This window comes from Salminus brasiliensis, chromosome 12 (genome assembly GCF_030463535.1).
Source record: "Salminus brasiliensis chromosome 12, fSalBra1.hap2, whole genome shotgun sequence".
Taxonomy (NCBI): domain Eukaryota; kingdom Metazoa; phylum Chordata; class Actinopteri; order Characiformes; family Bryconidae; genus Salminus; species Salminus brasiliensis.
Genome location: NC_132889.1, coordinates 26,322,970 through 26,342,893, shown reverse-complemented (window position 1 = coordinate 26,342,893; position 19,924 = coordinate 26,322,970). Strand labels below are relative to the sequence as shown.

Below are 19,924 nucleotides of genomic sequence, written 5' to 3'. Positions count from 1 at the left end.
TTTACCCTGATATGGTGGTTTATGCTACACAGATGTCGTTCCTATACTTCTACTGGAAAGTAGCCTATCGAAATATATTGCCTACTGTTTTTTTAGACAGCTTTAGAAATTTCAAGCCATGTGACTTTTCAATCCCAGTTATGCTAATTCCCCCCTTGTCTAAGCAGCAATGCTGTCCATTAGTCTATTAGAAGCAGCCCTGCAGAGGACCATGAGGGGCAATCATTCTTAGGAAGATGAGGAGAAGCCCTGCTGAGGAACATAAAGAGCAGTGAATATGAATATGGGAATATGAGGAGCTCCCCTACTGAGGGACATGAGGGAGAAGTACTCCTCAGGGAAATGAGGAGCAGCCATGCTGAGGAACACGAGGTGCAGTACTGCTTACAAAGATCAGAAGCAGCTCTGTTAAAAACATGAGGATTTATGCTACCCAAATATCGTTCCTATAGTTTTAGTTCTGAGAAGTATATGAATTTAGTTTAATATCTATAAATATACATGGTAGCATGTGTTGACGATCAATAGAAAAATAACAGCTGAGGGAAAAATGGTTCCAGGCACTCAAATTGGCTGCCATGAGCTATGCTGATCAGTTTCTGATTGGTTTTTGGAGAGGATTTAATACACTTACATTCACTTAGAAGACCAACAAAATGTCATTTAAAGCATAAAATTAGCATAAGAATTTAGTTGTATGTAAATAAAGTAAAATAAAAAATAAAGTGTTACCAAATGAACATCTACAGTTCTGGAGTGCCCCAGTAATACACCCAAAACACCAGTAGCAGTGACAGAAGAGACAGGGGAACTCAGAGTAGGCCTAGCAGGCTGCTGATGATACCCAACAGTCCATCATTGGCTCTCCCACTCCACAACACACCCTGGCTTTGCGCCATCTTTCCTTTTCCCCGATTACACAGACATGCCACTGTTACATAGCTGACACTTCTAGAAACATTTTTGTTGTTTTGAAGAGCCAAAGAATTGCACAACCTTCAACTTTCAAAGTCGAGGAACAACAGAGCGCGTCAGCGACACTGAACGAACCGGTTGTGTTGTGCAAGATTAAATAATACAGAAAAATGTAGTGAGGGATATGAATCAACACTTGCAAATTCACATTTTGATCATGTCCATGTTTACTTGGTTTTGGGGCTTCATTTTTTTCCATTTCTGAGTGAGGCTCTTAAATATACCAGATACCTTTGATTGCAGTTTGGCAGGTGACCCTCTTTATAAAGTTGTGGCTTTCACCTGATTGCTTGCCTTTCGTCTCTTGTCTGCCTTTTCAAGGATGGCTTCCCCCCTATGAGTCTTGATTCCTCCCATGGTTTCTTCCTCCAGCCCTGATGGAGGTTTTCTTTGACACTGTTGCCTTGGTTTGCTCACTGATTTGTATGGGAAAACAACTGAGAGCTATATGGTGATAGTGATAATGAAAGTGATAGAAAATATAGTGATACTAATTTACTATTTATGGCTACTTTGTTGTTGGAATAAACAGATGTAGACCACTGTGAGGTGGGCATGGAAACAGATGTTTTTTTTTCATATATTTTATATATTGTGTAGTGAACTCCCCTTACTCACTGAACAGCCTGCAGTTCCTTCTCAATCTCCTTCCCACTTCTTTTGCTCAGAGCATTTACGTTTTATAGCAGCGGCCGAGTGTTTGTGAAAAAGAACATTTAGAACCCTTCTCAACAAATATAGTTAAAAGGACAACAACAGTTGTTAGAAAAAGAAAAAAAGTCTACACAGCTGTGGTGGTCATTCAGTCAATGCGTATGTCTCGCACTCACACTTTGAATAAAACAAATCTCCAAAATGACCAACATATGGCTACAAAGTGAACAGGCTTCTCTTTAGCATTGGAGACATTTCAGATGAAGTTTAATACCTACAGCAGTATTCATACACCAAATAGATCATTTTAAAAAGCAGATTTTATTTAAAATCCAATTACATCTCATTTAGCTTGCAAGATGTTTTTTCTTTCTTTTGCATTTCAGAACAAGACAGAACAGGTGTAGGGCTTTTCTTTCTTCTTCTTTTTTTTTTTTTTTTTTAAACAGGTACAAATAATGTCCATCTCCCCACAATAAGACAAGGCAACCATTCAGCAACTAACTCAATGTGTGATGAACTGTCAGACACTCAATGGACTGCCATTCTGCTGTCCACAGAAGGAAGTTCCTGGATGTTCTCAGCCATCAGAGCAGTTCTTTCGGTCTACAGTACTGTAGCCCAAAGCTGTTTTTCCTCAACCTATTGGCGAATGTCACTCACCTTGCCTCAGTCAGTATGCAGGGGGTGGGGAATTTAGTAGACATTTCAATGACATTTTCCTCATCCGAGCTCTCTTCACTAGACACATGGCCTGTGCTTTTGACCCCATTTGCCCTGGTCTCTTTCCTGACCTGTCTGCCAGTTGCACTTTTGGAGGCGCTGATGCTCTCTGCATCCTCATTTTCTTCATCACCGCTGTCTGGTCCCTCATTGCTCTCTTCGTCATCCTCGTCTTCCTCCTGCTGATGGGCTGCAGGGGTGTTTTTTTCCTGCCCAGGCTGCTTGTCTACTATGAATATGCCCTGTGGACTGGTATCCATCTCTTCTCCTTGTAGCTCCCCTCTGGAGAAAACAGAACATAATAGTTAATAATAATAATAATAATAATAATAATCATCATCACGATTATTATTATTAATAATGACTGGTGTGCCTTAGCACATTTTCCACTTTGGACCAAGACAAAATGAGAAGAAACCTTTATACCCATATTAAACTACTGTCCATACTCCTCACCAATTTCACCTACCACAGGAACCACTTGGCAACATGCCAAGAGCCACCTGGGATACCACAGAACAAAGCAACTCCATAATAATAACCTAGCAACAACATATCAACCACTTGGCCTCACCTGGAATACTATAGCAACCACCTGAAATACCACAGCAACTACCTAGCAGCACCATAGCAACCACCTGGAATGTTAACAACTGTCTAGCACCACCTAGTAAGACCTTTGTGACCAATAAGCAACGTATTAGCAATCATCTAGCAATTTAATTCAGTTAGAAACCATCTGAAACTACCATAGAAACAACACAATAACCATCTAGAAACCAATTGCAACCACTTGGATATGTTATCAACTGTCTAGCAAGCACCTAGCAACCGCCTGGGATCCCTTAGCAATCATATGGCAACACTATAGTAAGCACTTTTGTATTGTTGGCTACAAAGAAAACAATATTTTTTTAGAATATAAACTAAACATAAAAAGGAATATGAAGCAAACAACAAAAAAACTACATCATCCATAGTGAAAAGTGTACTCTCAGGGCAGAGCTGTGTTTGCACTAATGACATATGTGTCTTAATTATATCATACGATCATACGAACCATCAGCAAAAAGATCAGAATTAAGTTAACAATACAGCTTAATGTCAATGTAAACAGAACTTGTTCATCAGTGTTGACTTCGATGAAAATGTCGTATATTACTATAGTATAGATTCTATAACCAATATTTACATTTTTGGTCAAAACAATATCACCTTGCAGGCTTTCCCTGTGATAAGCATTTTAAAAGAAGACAAAACCACAAACGTGTTCTACTACGCGTAGTCTGTGATAGCAATCACAAAGCTCCATTGTGCCCAAACAAGAGCTGCTTCATGGGTCATGTAGAAGGATGTTTAATCTGTGTTCCGTGTGGCTGAAGAGAATGGCATTCATGCTTCCTTGGAGATTAAATCTTACTCTGGTGCAATGGTTGACTAACAGTCTACGTGCAGAAGTTGGCAGTACTTATGTTCTCATCTATGGCCTTTAGCTGACTTCCGGAATTTCAGTCATTTAGTCCCTGCTCAAACAAACACTTTTCACGCAATATATAATGTCTTATATATATAAAGGCAACATTTTTTTATCATTTTAAACCAAGGTTCTAACTGTGGATCTCATATACCATATTATCATACGTCACTTGTGTGCACTGTTTTTTTTTGGTAGATCTTTTTTTTTTTTCATGCCTTTAGATCCACTAGCATACTGGCAAAGACAAGGTTGCTGACGGCAATTTTACTGATCAGTCTTAAATTATTATTGATCATTAAGAACTTAACTTAAACATCTTTCTCTAAAACAGATGACCTCCAGATGAACCCTGCTCACCTGTCCTTGCCTCCAGTCACTCGCATTTTCTGCCACATGTAATCCAGGAACATGGAGGACTGCAGCAAACGGCCGATCCTCTGCATGTGCCTCTCTGCAAGGTGAAGTCAGAAAAATCTGTTAGAGCAGTAACTGCCAAAACCTGCTTATGGATTCAGTGGTAATTTGCTCTCTGTGGATTCCCAACAGGTTGCCACTGTCACTCGCAGCTGTTCCTGATGATTTTGCAGATATGTTTACAAGGCATAAAGAACAGTGAGAAACTGAAAGCCTTAAAGCATACGCCACTCCCTTTGATTTCTAAGATGAAGGATGGCTTTGTGAACCACATCTGAAGAAATAATGTTACAGTTAATGACTAAATGATGCTTTCCTTAGCTTTGAAAGTTGGCTATAGTGTCCTGGATTTTGAACCATACCTTTTGTAGTGTAGATTATGTGAAGATTATGCAAAATTTTAATGAGCTTATTAGCTCTTCAGCTCCCCCTACAGTTTGGGAACGCAATTCATTTTCTCCCCACTCATGTAAACACAAGTCACGCTATGAGTTTCCCCTTGTAGACCACTATAAATGTCCAATAAACCAATTAATGAGAAAAGGCCTTTGGTTGTTCCAGTTCCAAACAGCTAGATCAAACAGCCACATATGCGTGTCTCACTGACCGGTGTAGGGGATAAGGCCCTCCAGGTGTGTGCGTGCTCCCTGGAACTGCAACAGCTCCGCTGGGCTCAGGTGGGTCAGCAGCACCTGCAGCACGGCTTGGGCGTCCAGACAGCTTCTTGCATTTGTGTTCCACACCACACAGTATCGCAGCAGAGACTCTATAAACAGATGCAAAAACTGTCACACAACACGTTCACATTCTGAGGCTACTTGACGACTTCTTATAGAAAAACTCTGTAAAACCCTACAGTTCATATTTGATTCCTACAATACAGGATTAACACAGGGACCCAAAACTGTACTCCTGTTATACAGCTTACAAACTTTTTCTGTAGCAGCTGAAAGTCTTTCAGTTCTCATAGTTCACATTTTTTAATTCTTCGTGGGTCGTCTTGCATGCACAGTTTGTTTACGATTATACACAAATGTTCTATGAGGTTAAAGTCAGTCGGTGAGGGCCATTCCAAAAGCTTTAGCTTGTGTGGGTCTCTTAAGGTCGTCCATAGTAGCCATCATCTTGTTGTTGAAGCCATTCGGTTTTCGGATTTAGCTTTTTATCTGATTATTATAAGTGTATCCAGGAGTTCCTGTTTTTTTGTGGAATCCATCTTCCCTCCAACCATGCAAAAAAGCATCACTCAAAGATCACTCAAATAAGGACAGATCCACAGATATGCTTCACAGTTGGCAAGATGCCCGAGCCCAGGTTCTTGGAAGTCATATGAGGGTTTTAAACAGCCTTTATTACCACCATGTGAGAGGTTCTTCTTGGTCTTCCAGATGTCATTTTGACCGCCACTGTTCCCCTGAGCTTAACTTACCTGTTTGCAGCTTTCTGTAACACTAGCTAGGCTCTCAACCTTAGGAGGGTAAGGACCACCAGCCGTCACACCAGCTAACAGATGCCTATACCAACAAACATCACTTTTCACATCACGGCCAACTCTGCTCTCTCAGACTCTGGCCGTTGATGGCAAAGCAGCATGGCTAAGAATTAGAGAATAAGAACTTGCAACCTCTGGACCGTAGCGGAAGCAATAGACCACTTAACCACTAGGAGCCCAAACATTTGTCTCTCTTCTTGTAGCTTTCCCCTGTTGTTCCTCTTAGAGCTTTAGACAGTTGCTTACAGGAGCCCATGTTTGATATGCTTTTTTTTTTTTTTTTTTTACATTTTACTTCTAATTGTTCTTTATTTATGTATTTTTCTTGTTTATTCTATCTATTTTATTCTCCTATTCCTTTCTCATTTTCCCTGCTGGTTGAATTTCATTCCCTTTCATTCTTTCTCTTTTCTTTCTTTACTTTTTCTTTGCTTCTTCTGTATCTTCTTTTTCATGGTCTTCTTTCTTCCTCTTACTTCTCATTCTCTATTTCTCTCACACAAATTAGCTAGGGTCTAATATGTTCGGATATGAACACATCTGCTGATGCACTGATCTCACCTTTCTGGTCCTGCCGAAGCCTTAGGAGGGTCTTCTCCAGCTGCTGCGGACCCTCTTCATCCTGGCGGATTTCTGTCAACAGTGATCGAAGAGTTCAAATCAGTATCATAATAATTTGACCGGCTCAGTGTTCTTAACGCATTTCTCACTGAAACAGTGCATTTGTATCAGTTTTTATTAGGAGGCACAAACTCTAAGCCACATCATCTTTGAGCTGTTCATTGAGAAATAAATATGTTGCGTCAAATGTGTTAGTCAGTCTGCACGGACAGCTTCGGTTTCCTGCTAAGAAAGAAAAAGTGTCTTTGTTAACAGAAAACTTCTAGCTCAGGACGTTTCTCTGGAGTTTCCATTCATATCCATCCATGACTCAATGTCAACAGGAGTATTATGATATCAATAGGTAGGGGAACTTTCCCATTCTTTAACAAGCAATAAGGAACTAACCATTATAATTTTTCTTTGGTTTCTGTGAAATGGAAATGGGACACCACTAGGACATTTTAGGTGACCAGGAATCTTCTGATCACCAAACAAATGGGTAAATTTGCCCATCGGTAGTCCTCGGTATGTCTGCTAACAAAATGTGCACTAACCAATAATCTAGGAGCTAAACCATGTGACCAAAAAGTAAAGCCAAGAAAAGATACTAGTGGCCACCCAAGATAACAGATAAGCTGTGGACACTGCATTTAGAAAAAGTGCAAAAAGTGCTACAGCAGGGATTTACGTTCAAGCTGCAGATGTTCCACATCCTACCAGTGAATTCGGCTGGCCTGTTTCCCATTAGGGTCACTTTCCTGAACCTTCTGCAACATTGCTATTCCAGGTAACCAAGTAGCCACTTAATGTGCATTGGCACTGGCACATTGGCACTAGAAACTGATGCAAACTGAAACGAGCGAGCTGGCAAGGCTCCCAAAAATGACAAAGATTCCTTTCTCCATTTCCATAGTCTACTCTAGTCTTGAAGGAAAAGCATGACTTACTCGGAATCTGAAAGCTAGTTGCCTGACCTGTTTGACTAGTCACCTTTAGCCACGGAAACCTTCCAAAAAATGTAGGCGGCACAAAAAGAGGCGCAGTTCCATTACACTTCTTCCACTGCCTGTCAAACTGATACCGTTCAGCAGTAACTCAACCTGGGCTAGTCCTCAGTTAGAACAGATCCCCATACCTTTGATGACCCTGAGGACAGTGTGAGGTTGGTCCAGAGAGATGGCAATGCCCAGAGCCTTAAGGTATTTCTTCTCATGGATCAGATTGGACAACTCTTGCTGCCTGAAATGAAAAGTCACATCATTTAAATCTATTATGATGATTACATTACATGTGGAACAAGTGTTTTAAAAAAATGGGGTGTACAATACACCTCATAACTCATACATACTAATGTAGATCAATAATAGGTCAAACATTTAAATGGAATTAGAAACATTAGGAAAGTCATCAGATCAGATGGAAGAATTTTTTTTTTTCCATAGGGTAGAGTTGAGTATTTTGTCGGTGAAATGGTGGGCAGATTGTTGGCACTGATTGTTTGCAAATATTGGTGTTAAAACAACGCAGCTATGACTGACTGGCTCTCTTTCATGATGCATTTACCCAATCTATAAAATGCACATTGTCACACAGCACTATTGCATTTTCCCCACCCCTACTTATGACACAATACTGGTACCAGGTATCTGTCGCTACTGATGTTTTTAGTCTGTGATTACATGTATCGTGATTGATATCATGTAAAAAGTCTTAAAATATTGTGACGATGTTTTTACCATATCGCCCAGCCCTACTAGAAAAGATATTGGTAATATCAGACACATGAAACACACAGTGATTCAGTTTCCACTACTAATCAAATTTCAAGTCACCTCTGTCTGAAAACTAAAACCAAACATTTTTGATGTTTTCTTTATGTAGGACTTATCAAACCCTGATAACTGAGCCAACACAACAACATACACAGCTCCCAGCCAGCAGGGAGATGGAATCAAATGGAATTAAACCTGTAAGGATTTGTCATTTGTTCCTGCTATTTTATTTCTTCTCTTAAAACAAGTTAGAAAATTTGTATTTAAGGGTATTTAAAAAAATGTAAAAAAAAAAAAAAAAAACCTTGTTTGCGGTAATTATGCTTTTATGCTTGGATGTATTCTGGTCTTGCAGCTGCCTTTGACTGAAAATGTTATAAGAAAACAAGCATAAAACATTGTCTTACTTGTGTCTGTGTATGGCAAAAAAACATACACAGCATATACAATCTATTACACCTATAGCCAGTCCAAGGACACTAAAAGTCCATAATTTTCCAGATGAAAGACTGCAATACAAGAGACTTTGAAAAGTGACAAGCCAGACACTCAAAATACAACTAACCCAAGACTAACCAAAATAAAACTAACCAAAATACTGAGTAATAAATACATACATCACATTTACATCACATCTAACTGTTGCCATCATTATTTCACTTTAAGACATGAAATTCTGGGGAAGTAAGACTGATTAGCTGCATCAGTGGCAGTAATTAATTTTTTAGGAAAATCTGCCTTGACCTCTCTGTGCAAAAAATGGTGGACAAGCTTTACATGATCATGAACAGCCACTGCTGTGTTCACCGGTGGAACGAAACAACCATAGTTTAAGCAAACCTACTTTAGGATCTGATCCTCCTGCTTGGCCTGCTCTTCTGCTTGCTCCTCCTCTGTAACGTCCTGGAGAGACAGAGAGACCGGGTTAGCGTTACAGTGACAAATAACTAACTGGGGCTTGTTTAACACACGCAGAATAAGGTTTTATTGGTAGAACAGTATTTGATTAAAGCAGTGGTTTGGTTAAAATCGACGCTACACAATTTACTTCGTAACTAAAGCTCACTCAATCTGCCAAGACATGCCTGGAGTCTAAAGCTAATAGAGCCACCAGGGTAGCACTTTGCACAGTGCGTTACTAAATTATTACATGTTGGTTTCAAACAAACTAATGATCAGCAAAAGATCTGTTTTGGTCTCCGACACCAAAAAGGTGACCAACTAGACTGAAGGTAAAAACAGCAGCACTGCTGTGTCCGATCTACTCATACCAGTGCAACATACACTAACACACCACCACCACGCCAGGGTCACTGCAGTGCTGAGAATGACCCACCACCCTCAAATAATACCTGCTCTGCAGTGGTCCGGCGAGGTCCTGACCATAAACGAACAGGGTGAAAGGAGGCTAACAATGTATGCAGAGAGACTACAGTCTGTAATTATATATCTATGCAGTGCTCCTGTGTGGTAAATGGAGCTAATAAAGTGGACAGTTAGTGTGAAAACAAGGATGTGGGCAGTGTGTGTGTGTGTGTGTGTGTGTGTGTGTTTATATTTGATATCATATATATGTAGACATATTTACCAGTGAATCTCACTGTTCTTTACATTGCATCAAATTGTCATGATGAATCGACCAACAGAATGACCAAAACAAACGTATTTCCTTGCTGCACAGATTACTCAGGAGGATGCAGTGGGACATTTCTTGTCAAGCATCACAAAAACAGTTTTCCTGAGAAAATTAATAAGCAATCCGGCTTCCGTGTTATCAAAGTCATTAAACTGTCTACCTTGCACAAACACTCCTTGGCCATGTAAATGCACCTCTTCCTTTTCTAATCATTAAACCATGGGCTCTCCTAAACATATCACTGCTTCCTAGGGCTGAATCAAACTGGAGAAACACATTGTCACACTGTGAAATATTAGATTTCTAAACAAGGAGTGAAATGTTTACACAGATAAGCTAATTAGCACTCCAGCGGCAGAAAAGGTGAGGTCTTAATCAAGGCAGATATTTCATAAGCCAACAATATATTGTGCAGCCATAAAGGTCACTGAAGGTCACAGTTTTCACACCTAAAAGACAACAAAGGTCTGGAACAAAGTCTGAACCAAGGTTCATGTTTTTGTTATACTGTATACATTTGGTAGTTTCGGTTTCACACTGCAGTTTAGCGAGCACACTAAAGAACTTTGCTACGTCCTATTACCTCCCATGCGGGCTACAACTCCCTACACTTCATGGTTTGTAGAACGGTGTGTGTCCAACGTTGGGGTGTTGTCAATTGTGCAAGCCGCTTTTCTGGGTGCTGTGCCAAATTCTGGCGCCTTGCCAGGACCCACTTCTTTTGAGTGTACATGCATCATGCAGCAAAAGGAGTTTAACAGGTTACCATTGGATTCCTTATTATTTGTGTTTATAAAAAGGGTTAACCTACAGTTACAGAAGATACAGAAATTGCACACTGCTGCGTAATGCACATGCATGAAAGGTTGACTTTGGCACAACAACGGTTCATCTTCTATCATTTAATGGGTATTAATGACCTCCCTTTTCACATTGAAAATGAACCAAACCATGTCCAGACCAGACTACCTCTTTTGGCCAGATCAAATTTTGATCGTTCGGTCCAGCATCTGCATAGACTCACCTTCCAGACTGTGATGTTGGAGTCAGCGGATCCAGTTAGCATCAGGTCATCCTTACTGCTGCCATGCAGAGCCCACACTTTATCCTGGTGCGCATCAAAGGTTTTTACGCACTCATTGGTTTTAATGGTCCACAGCTTTACAAGGCCATCTGACCCCCTAAAAAGATGGTGAGAGACAGACAGAATGAGAGAGAGAGAGAGAGAGAGATCATCACAGACTCTTCTTCATTAGCTAACCACTCAACCTTCCCCAAAAAGTGCACACAATTTGCATCAAGAAAACATTTATTTCCAGCCATGTTCACAACAGGAAAGAGATTAAAATATAACTGTAGATCCTTCTCTCTACAGGTAGGAGTGGAATCAGCACAGGAAAACCTTTATCAGTTTCATGTGTTAAACAGTACCATGGAAGTGAGATAAGAGATTGTTATGCTTTGAGCATTTAGAGGTGCTCTACTGTAAGTAAACAGAAGGGAATGTATGCGGCTTACCCAGAAATGAGCTGTGTTCCTCGGCTGACGAAAATAATCTTCAGTACAGATGCATCATGCCCCTCGAACGTCTGGAGAAAATAAGTGATTTATGGTTGAAAGATACCAAAAGGTACTACAATACCCAAAACCACTGTTTGCAGCAGAATGTGCTCTGGCAATACTAAAGCCTGGATCACACATACACCAGCCTTTGCATGGTGATGAACATGACTGCTTCAAGTTTGCAAATGTTGGCCACTCAAAAAGGCATCATTTGCGCTGAAGAGTGGTGTAGCAGGGTTTATAGCAGAAACAGTCCCTATATATATGGCATTCTACAAACAGATGAGGTGCATTAAGCACAAGGCCGCTAATAAGCAGTGAAATCTCAGATATAAAACCCTATAAGTGTGAAATGCCAACGCATGTGCACACGAACTCTAGCAGCAACACTGCTGCCCTCTCATGCCATGCAAAAGCAGCATGTCTAGAACAAGTCTAAGAGATTACAGTCCAAAACGACCTAACTGACATAGCTATATGTATTTTGAGGCCAGCAGTAAGACATATGGACATTACTCACACCCTTTCTTTCACCATGCTTGTTTACTTGTTTACCATGAAACTGCTGCTTTACACGCTCACCTCCCCATTTGATTTACCTTGAGGCAGCTGAAGTCATGTAAGCCCCACAGCTTGATTGAGCCATCAGCAGAGGCAGTCGCCAGGACTTGGTCCACAGGGGAGAACTGGACACACCAGATTCCTCGGCGGTGACCCCGGAAGACCCCGAGCAGGCTCATGTCCGTCAGGGACCACAGCTTGGCAGTACGGTCCTGAGATCCCGATGCAAAGAGCTTATCATTGGGCGAGACAACCACACTGTTCACATCCTGAAGAAAACAGAGAGGAAAAAAAAAGAAAAGAATGAATAACAGTAAGCAAAAGACAATGCTGAGAGTTTATGGAAAATTAGAAAAGATATTTTTATGGCTTATAAAATAATGATGTTGTAAGTTAAGTCAAATATCTGAATTTAAATACTGGTTCCAGTGCACAGCCTGAAGACTTTACTAAAATATCAGCTGGAAGTGCTAAACAAAGCCTTCATTGTTTAATAACACCTGACACCACTTCCTTTCTGCACTTTACTTAGGGCCAAGAATAACTTTCTATGGAACCCCAATGACTCATAGCCAAGAAGAGGAGTGCTGACAATGATTGACCTTATCGTGGGCTTTCTCTGTGATCCGTGCAGCGAGTTGAGCCGGTTCTTCGCCCGCTGCAGGAAGATTTTCAGGAAGATCCCACATTTTAACAGTGCAATCCTGACTGCCTGACACCAGGAAGGCCTTTTTTAATCTGCACCCAGAGAAAGGGAGAGAAAGTAACATGAGACCTGTACAAATGAATTCAGCCACAAGATTGCACAATTCAGTGATTTCCCTGATCATTAATCAGAAATCCCACATTTCTGTCCACTTTGTTTGTTATTATGTAAACCTGTTCAGTAAATGCGAACTTCAGGAATGTTCTAGTGTGAGTCAGGAATGTTTTAGCTTAAGTTTTAAGTACCAAACTGATTTGCAAGAATTTGTTTTCTGGTAATTACAGGAACGAGTGTTGCACCTCATGCAATAGGAGAGTTATCGGAAGTGCAGAGTGATTTCTGAGTACAGTTAGAACCTGCAACCTCTGGGTTTCCAGCTCATCTTTCCTACCACTAGCCTACCACCCACCAACCAGTAGCCCTCTTTTCTTTGCTAAACATAACTAATCATTTTGCACATCCAGTTGCTAGTAGTTGTCCATCTGGACTGACAAAGCCAAGGACAGCTGTCTGTCTGTCTGTGTGTGTGTGTGTGTGTGTGTGTGTGTGTGTGTGTGTGTGTGTGTGTGGCGGGGGTAGGTAGGATATTCCATGAACATGAATTTCTTGTAATTATAGGCATTTTAAGTAGTAAGACATGTGACACATGACTACACATGACAACTGCATTTCATGCACATTATTTCATACTTAAAACAGCTCATCAGCTTTTATATCTGACCTGGAACAGGAAACGGAACCCACAGCATTTGAGTGGCCATGACCCTGAGCCACGCAGTGCACATGCCCAGTTTCAGGGTCCATCCTCCAAACCCGAACACTTTTATCCTACACAATAACACAACCTCATGACTGGGGTGATGTGATAATGCACCATGCACAACAGACATTCCATTGATTCTGCAATACCATCTGCAGTTGCACTGTTCACAAGCAGCCAACACCTCAGCTACCCACTCAAAGGGGGCATTTCACAAAGAAAGATTTAGTTAGATAGTTAATCTGTCAGAAGAGGAGGAATTTCTTCAATTTTCCTTGAATATTTGTCTATTTTCTGCTGTTTTTGTCCAAGTTAGTCTGATTATAGAAACTGTTCATTAAAAATAGCAATTTTACTTCTAATTACTATTGTGTATTAGCACGTCTTACCCAAGTTGTGAGGCTATTTTAATTATAGAAACACATCTTATCGGCCAATTTTCAGCATTAAGAGACATGAATTGGATTGTGACATTTCTATTACTGAGGAGAAAAACTGGAAAGCTTGTTTAAAAATAAATAAATAAATAAAAAGGTTAAACTGCTGTCTTACCTTTGCACAGCTTGCAAACATGGAGCACTTTCTGAACACGTCAAGGGACAGGACAGTGTCTACACAACAAAACACAAACAGCTCTTACTCAAACATGCATACACTAATGCTTTCTTTAATAATCAATAGCTTTCTCAAACACCTAAGATGTACCATCTACACACACACAGACTCAGAAGGTGTTGAGCACAGAGCACTGCGCCACCTCACAGGTCTACATTATATTAACAAACTCTCATAATGCATAGAAGTGCTGCCACCTGCTGGATTTTACAGACCTGTGTGTCCGTAGAGAATTTGGCAGCTGCTGGTGGCCAGCTCAAACACCTTGAGTTGCGAGCTGTTAGTGGCCACAACGATATGAGTGTCATCCTTCCCCAGGAACCTCACATCCAGGATATCATCATTGTAGCCCACAAACTAAACGTGAAAGAAGACCATATAAACATCAAGTTGTTTTTCTCTTCGGGGGTTTAAAGTGATAGATTAGTAAGCAGCATCACAATTTAAAATATTATAAGTAATCGATTATAAATAAGTTACATTTAAGAAGGTATGTTTGAATATATACACAATATGGACAAAAATATTGGGACACCTGCTTATTCATAGTTTCTTCTGAAATTAAGTGTATTAAAAAAAGGGGGTTATCCTGCTTTATCCTGCTTTTGTTGGAGTAACCGCCTCTACTGTCCAGGCAAGACCTTCTACTAGATATTTAAGTATTGCATTCAGCAACAAGAGCATTAGTGAGGGCAGGATGTTGGATAATCACCACCTCACCAACTATTCTTTAAAGTACTGGATGGAGCACAATCATTCCAGAGAACTCCACAGCTCAATGCTGGGGGGGGCTTTATACCCCTCCAGCCCACGCCTGGCATTAGGCAAGGAGCTATTAGGGTTATGTTTATGAGTCCTTTTCTATTGGCAGTACTTCTCTACAGGGACTAGACAAGTTTTATGTGTGCATTTGCACATCTGTGTCAGCAATGGATGCAACTGAAAGTAGCTGAATGGATTCATTAGAAGGGGTGTCCACACTTTTGGACATATAGTGCGTTTTAAAGTGGTAATAGAAATGCTTCAAAATGACTTAAGTTATTTTCTGCCTTCTGTAAAATTGCTCTTTTAGAAAGTTGAGTTTTTTTTGCATGAAAGCAATATGTATCTATTAATGCATCTGTAAAATGATGATAGGTTGACAAACAAAGTCCATCTGAACCACTTCCTGGCCTTTCTCCCCCACTGTTATAACTAAGGAACAACTAGTTTCAGACTAGTAATCCTTCGGGTGTAATAAAAGTTAGGCACATAAGGGGTTAAACAACTGCAGATGAACTAAATCTGTTCTAGGGTCAGGGATTTACAATTATAACTAACTACTCTCTGTGCTATTCCTGCTTTATCAAGAGTTGAACGTGCATTACCCACCTGTTGCTGCACACTCAGAGAGGGCAGCTGGTAAAGCAGGATGTTGTGCTCAGCAGTGACAGTGGCCAGGCGATTGGACAGGGGCATGGGCAAGCAATACACCAAACTGAGAGGATCCCCATCAGCCTGCTCTGGATCAGAGATGGGAGCACTGGGTAGTGTCTGTGTGAACACACAGCGTGCTGAACTGGACTCCCAGACCCGCAGAACACCTGGGGAGGAAAAGAAGACAATGAGTAAATGGCATAATTTCAGGAGATGATTTTTAGATATACTCTCTAAAACACTCAATATTCACACAACTGCCATCTTCTTGAACAAAGCCAGGGAAATAAACATAGTAATGCGGGTCAGTTCTGTACAGAAGAGCTGCTGGCTTTAGAAAAACAGGCTGCTGCAGTGCCTACCTTTAGTGCCGGCAGTGACAAAGTGCAGCTCTTTACTTTTCACCCCGAGCTGGGAGTAATCCTCATTTTCAGGGAGAATGACGACTCCTTCCACAGCCTTATTTAAAAGAACACAAATTCACACAGTCAGTAATGCGTGATTCATTTCCATAACCAGTTTTTATGGTTATGGCTATTTTATGGTTATTTTACTGTGCAATATAGACTCAGATGTTTAGATTTGACATATTGGTTTGAAGTTTTTGAAGCAGCATTAACAGCAGACCCACCTCATAGACAGGAACAGTCCTCTGAACATTCCTCTCTTTCAGATTCCACACTGTGCAGATTTTATCTCGGCCGGAGCTGAAATCAAATACAGCGTGGCTTAGCTCAAATATTCATGATGGAAGAAAAGGTGAAGGACTGGAAGCAAGCAATCCACATGCACTACAGCACCATTCACGCTGATTCTACCGCATCTGGCTGGCATGTTCACATCTAGCTTTTTAAACACACAAGTGACAAGCCAATATATTTACTGTACAGTAAATATATTTAACTATAACTGGTTTTGCTTCAACTGGCTATTCTGTTGGTGCAGTATACCTGACTAGTGTGTGGCCATCAGGGGAGAAGGCAAGGGAGGTGACAGCGCTGTAGTGGCTCTCCAGTACACAGATGCATTTGCTGGTGCGCAGGTCCCAAATGCGGATGCCGCAGTCCATTGAGGAAGAGAAAAGCTGCAGCAGGCTGATATCCGGATGGAACTCAACTAAACTGAACAGGGCAAAAAAAATGTAAACACAGGTTTGAGAAGAGTTTGATGGTCACATATAGCCAAATGTGCACAAAATGAACACTGCTGGTAGTAATAATAATAATAATAATAATAATAATAAAGAATAATTAATATTAAATAATTAAGAATACTGCTGTACAAAATCACAGCTACACATCCACATTAGGGCACCATGATGAACAAATTCAACAACAATTTATCAGTATACATCCAAAAGCATAGACACCTGCACTGCAAAAACCAGTGATATTGACAAGTAAAAAATGAAACGCTAGATGTTGGAAGACTATTGCGAGAAGCGGTCAGGCATTGAAGAGGTCAGGCAGAAGATTTGATTATTAGTTTAAGATGCTGAAACGCTTTATACTCTTCTAGCTAATGCATAGCACTGAGCATAAGGGTCAGGGAATCTTGCACTTCCTGTACTTCACTTCTGCAATGTCATATTTCTGTTTTGTGTACATTTCTATCTTTAGGTATCAGCACAGTCTCATATTTTAGACACTAATAATTCTGCACTCATATTCTCTGTGTAGACAAGATGATAAGTAAGTCTGGAGGAGCGTGTGTTCTAAATGCTGTAAACACATGCCTATGTCAGCAATGTGGTCACCTTAAAGCAGCTGTTCTCTGCAAGTTATTTTATTACAAGGGGTGTCTGGACACTTTTGGACATATTATACGTTAGTATTGTGATCACAGTGCTGTGTCATGATTGAAATACACTTATTTAATAAACTCTATTGCAATATTACATGACTTGCCAGTATCAGAAAAGAATCCAGACTTCATTACTTACTGGACGACACCGGACGAGCCTTTCAGATTGTGTGTGCAGTACTGTTTCACTACATCCCACAGCTTTATAGTGCCATCACAACCTCCTACAAAGACACATGAAGAAGAAAGAATCCCAACATAAGAAACTTTATAATTGTGGTACCAGGTGCAGTTGACGTCCTGTGGATTCTTGCATGTCTGTGTTTTTCCTACCTGTTGCTATAAGAGTGGAGGTACAGTCGAAAGTCATGCTGGCCACAGGCACATTGTGAATGGCCCTCCAAGAACGTGTGCACTTCTCCTGCTTCCAGTCCCACTGCTTCAACAGCAGGGCCCTGCTGGCAGTCACCAGCATCTGCAACAGGAACCAAACACTGCAATTTCAAGGCCAAACCTCCACAGTTACTGAGTGGCCTGGGCTGTAACAACCTAACCTTTAATAGAAGTAAACTGAATTTAAATGTGGGAAAATACATGCTATGATTAATTTTAATTCCATGTAAGAAAAAATTCAAAACAGTCTACGTTTAAATGTGCATTGCCAATGCATTCACTTTCCCATCCCTTTGAGGGACTCCATTATTCAATAAACCTAGGCATTAAGGAGCATCCTCTCAAATTAGTACACAACAATAATCCATAAATGGGCCTATTTCTTCCTAAAGTGACTTAGGAAGAATAAACCCCAGCAGTTCCAGTCTAAGACGCATATGCTGTTAAGTTGAACCCAATCTTGACCAGAGAAAAGAATATCTAATCAAATCTGCAAATACATGTCTGGTTCCACCTTTACTATTGACAGATGAGAGCTTGAAATACCTCATCATCAGGACTCAGGGAGAATGAGGTGATATCCTCTTGATCATCCTACACATTAAAATAAACAAAAAAACAAAAAAAAAAAGACACTGTGAAAAGTAAGTCCCCATAAGCACATCCAGAAACCCATTTCCTCATCTAGGCAAACACTCTTACCTGCTCAATACTGTGAATGATTTTGCCTGTAGCAATCTCCAAAATGTTGAGTCGTGGCCCACAGGAGCAAAAGATGAACTTTTCATCGTGACTTATCTTCAGGAGAAAAAAAAAGTACAGATACAGTGTTGTGATCATGCATCATCACCACTACCTGTTACATTATCTTCCTGTACATGTCAAGCAGAACTTACCTGTACTTTTCCTCCCTTGTAGAAGGGCTCAATTTTGCTGGAGACAGCATAGCTAAAAACACATAATCATGGTTAGTGTCAACCAAATCTTTAACTTGTAATAATGGACCATTTACAAACATCTACATGGCTAGATTAATTTGATACTGTAAGTAACATGACTTCTATAGTGCTGTATAACACGCTAACCATCCAAATGAATTGCTCAGAATTGCTACATTTGTCATATACTGATGTTTGGCAGCTGTTTTAATGGGTTTCTTCCTGCTTTTTAGGCAGAGAACCACAAAAGAAGGAGGACACATTTCGCTGTACACGCTGTACAGTGATAAATACATGCACCTTTACCTTTACTCCTCTAGGTGTGGAGCTTGCTGTCTTTTTGTGGTCAGTTTTTTTCAAGACCACTTTATTCAGAACTCATGCTGCACCTAATTAAAGCTTTGGATTGCACTTAAATTTTACTTTGATTGATTGACATTCAAGCATAGTGTAGTATATGTTGTGCATTGTGCATCTAGAGTTGATTACTGACTTTTAGATTTCATAGTATCTATGTTTGAGGTATCTCTGGACTCCATTCACACTAGCTATTATAGAGATACGAGATATTTTCTGAGCAAAACACTTTTGTAAATCACTCTGGATAAACGATTTAACAAAATATCATAAATATAAACATAAAATGTAAGTTTTTTTTCTACATTTGATTTTGGGTGTGCATCAGAGACTGACAAAGAATATTCCACATTAAATTAATGAATACACTAACAGTTATCTGCCAGGGCACTTCTAAAATAATCCACACATTTTACCTCTATATAATATTTCTGCAAGATAGTACTGCTTTACTGTATCTTATAGTTCTTGTGTAGTGCGCTAACTCTTAAAGAAATCTTTCAGAAAATCCTTGACGATCAGGAAACATCTAGCCATGATGTAGTTCACACAACCTGAAGCATGCCCACAGTCATGAAAAGTTAGCCAGCATACACACAGAGATTACACACACCGCCACTGTCTCGAAAAGAGACTAGAAAAACCAAAGCTTACTTCGTTTTGAACCGCAGATTGTTGCCAGCCATGCCAGCGCAAATCCTTTCCCAACCTCGTTATAAATAATCGTATAATCGCAATATTATCACGCCTTCATTTGAGCAGACCTTCCTCCACGCATGTACATGTGTTCAAGCTCGCGTCGCACAAATATGACGTCACATAAACGCGGAGAACGTTTTCAGTGGCCGATGGTGTGGGTGAGGAGTTTTTACAGAGCATCTAAAGTATCAAGGTATATTTTATCTAGAGCTAAATCGTTCTCTCAGTTTAACTAAAGCGTCTTCGAAGCTAGAAAAATAATTAACGTAAATAACATAAATAAAAAAACGCTTTATTTCTTCTAAGACGTAAATCGTTCCCTTGATTTAATAAATTGTTTCAAAAAATAGTTTTTAGGATGGACGCT

The 19,924-nt window shown here is 40.2% G+C and overlaps 1 protein-coding gene across 1 annotated transcript; it reads right to left on the bottom strand.

Annotated features, from left to right (window-relative positions):
- Nucleotides 1-2,039: 2,039 nt before the first annotated feature.
- tbl3 (transducin beta like 3) lies at nucleotides 2,040-19,645 on the bottom strand. The gene is made up of 23 exons (XM_072693437.1): nucleotides 19,513-19,645; nucleotides 18,460-18,511; nucleotides 18,266-18,361; nucleotides 18,110-18,157; nucleotides 17,504-17,645; nucleotides 17,310-17,394; nucleotides 16,318-16,488; nucleotides 15,999-16,074; nucleotides 15,730-15,826; nucleotides 15,323-15,534; nucleotides 14,167-14,308; nucleotides 13,889-13,947; nucleotides 13,298-13,404; nucleotides 12,473-12,608; nucleotides 11,909-12,139; nucleotides 11,265-11,335; nucleotides 10,771-10,927; nucleotides 8,955-9,013; nucleotides 7,474-7,577; nucleotides 6,297-6,368; nucleotides 4,851-5,009; nucleotides 4,187-4,280; nucleotides 2,040-2,634 (listed from the first exon to the last, which is right to left on the bottom strand). Exons 1-23 carry the CDS (start codon nucleotides 19,542-19,544, stop codon nucleotides 2,289-2,291), a joined length of 2,748 nt encoding a protein of 915 aa, XP_072549538.1. The 5' UTR covers nucleotides 19,545-19,645; the 3' UTR covers nucleotides 2,040-2,288.
- Between the last annotated feature and the right edge of the window lie 279 nt (nucleotides 19,646-19,924).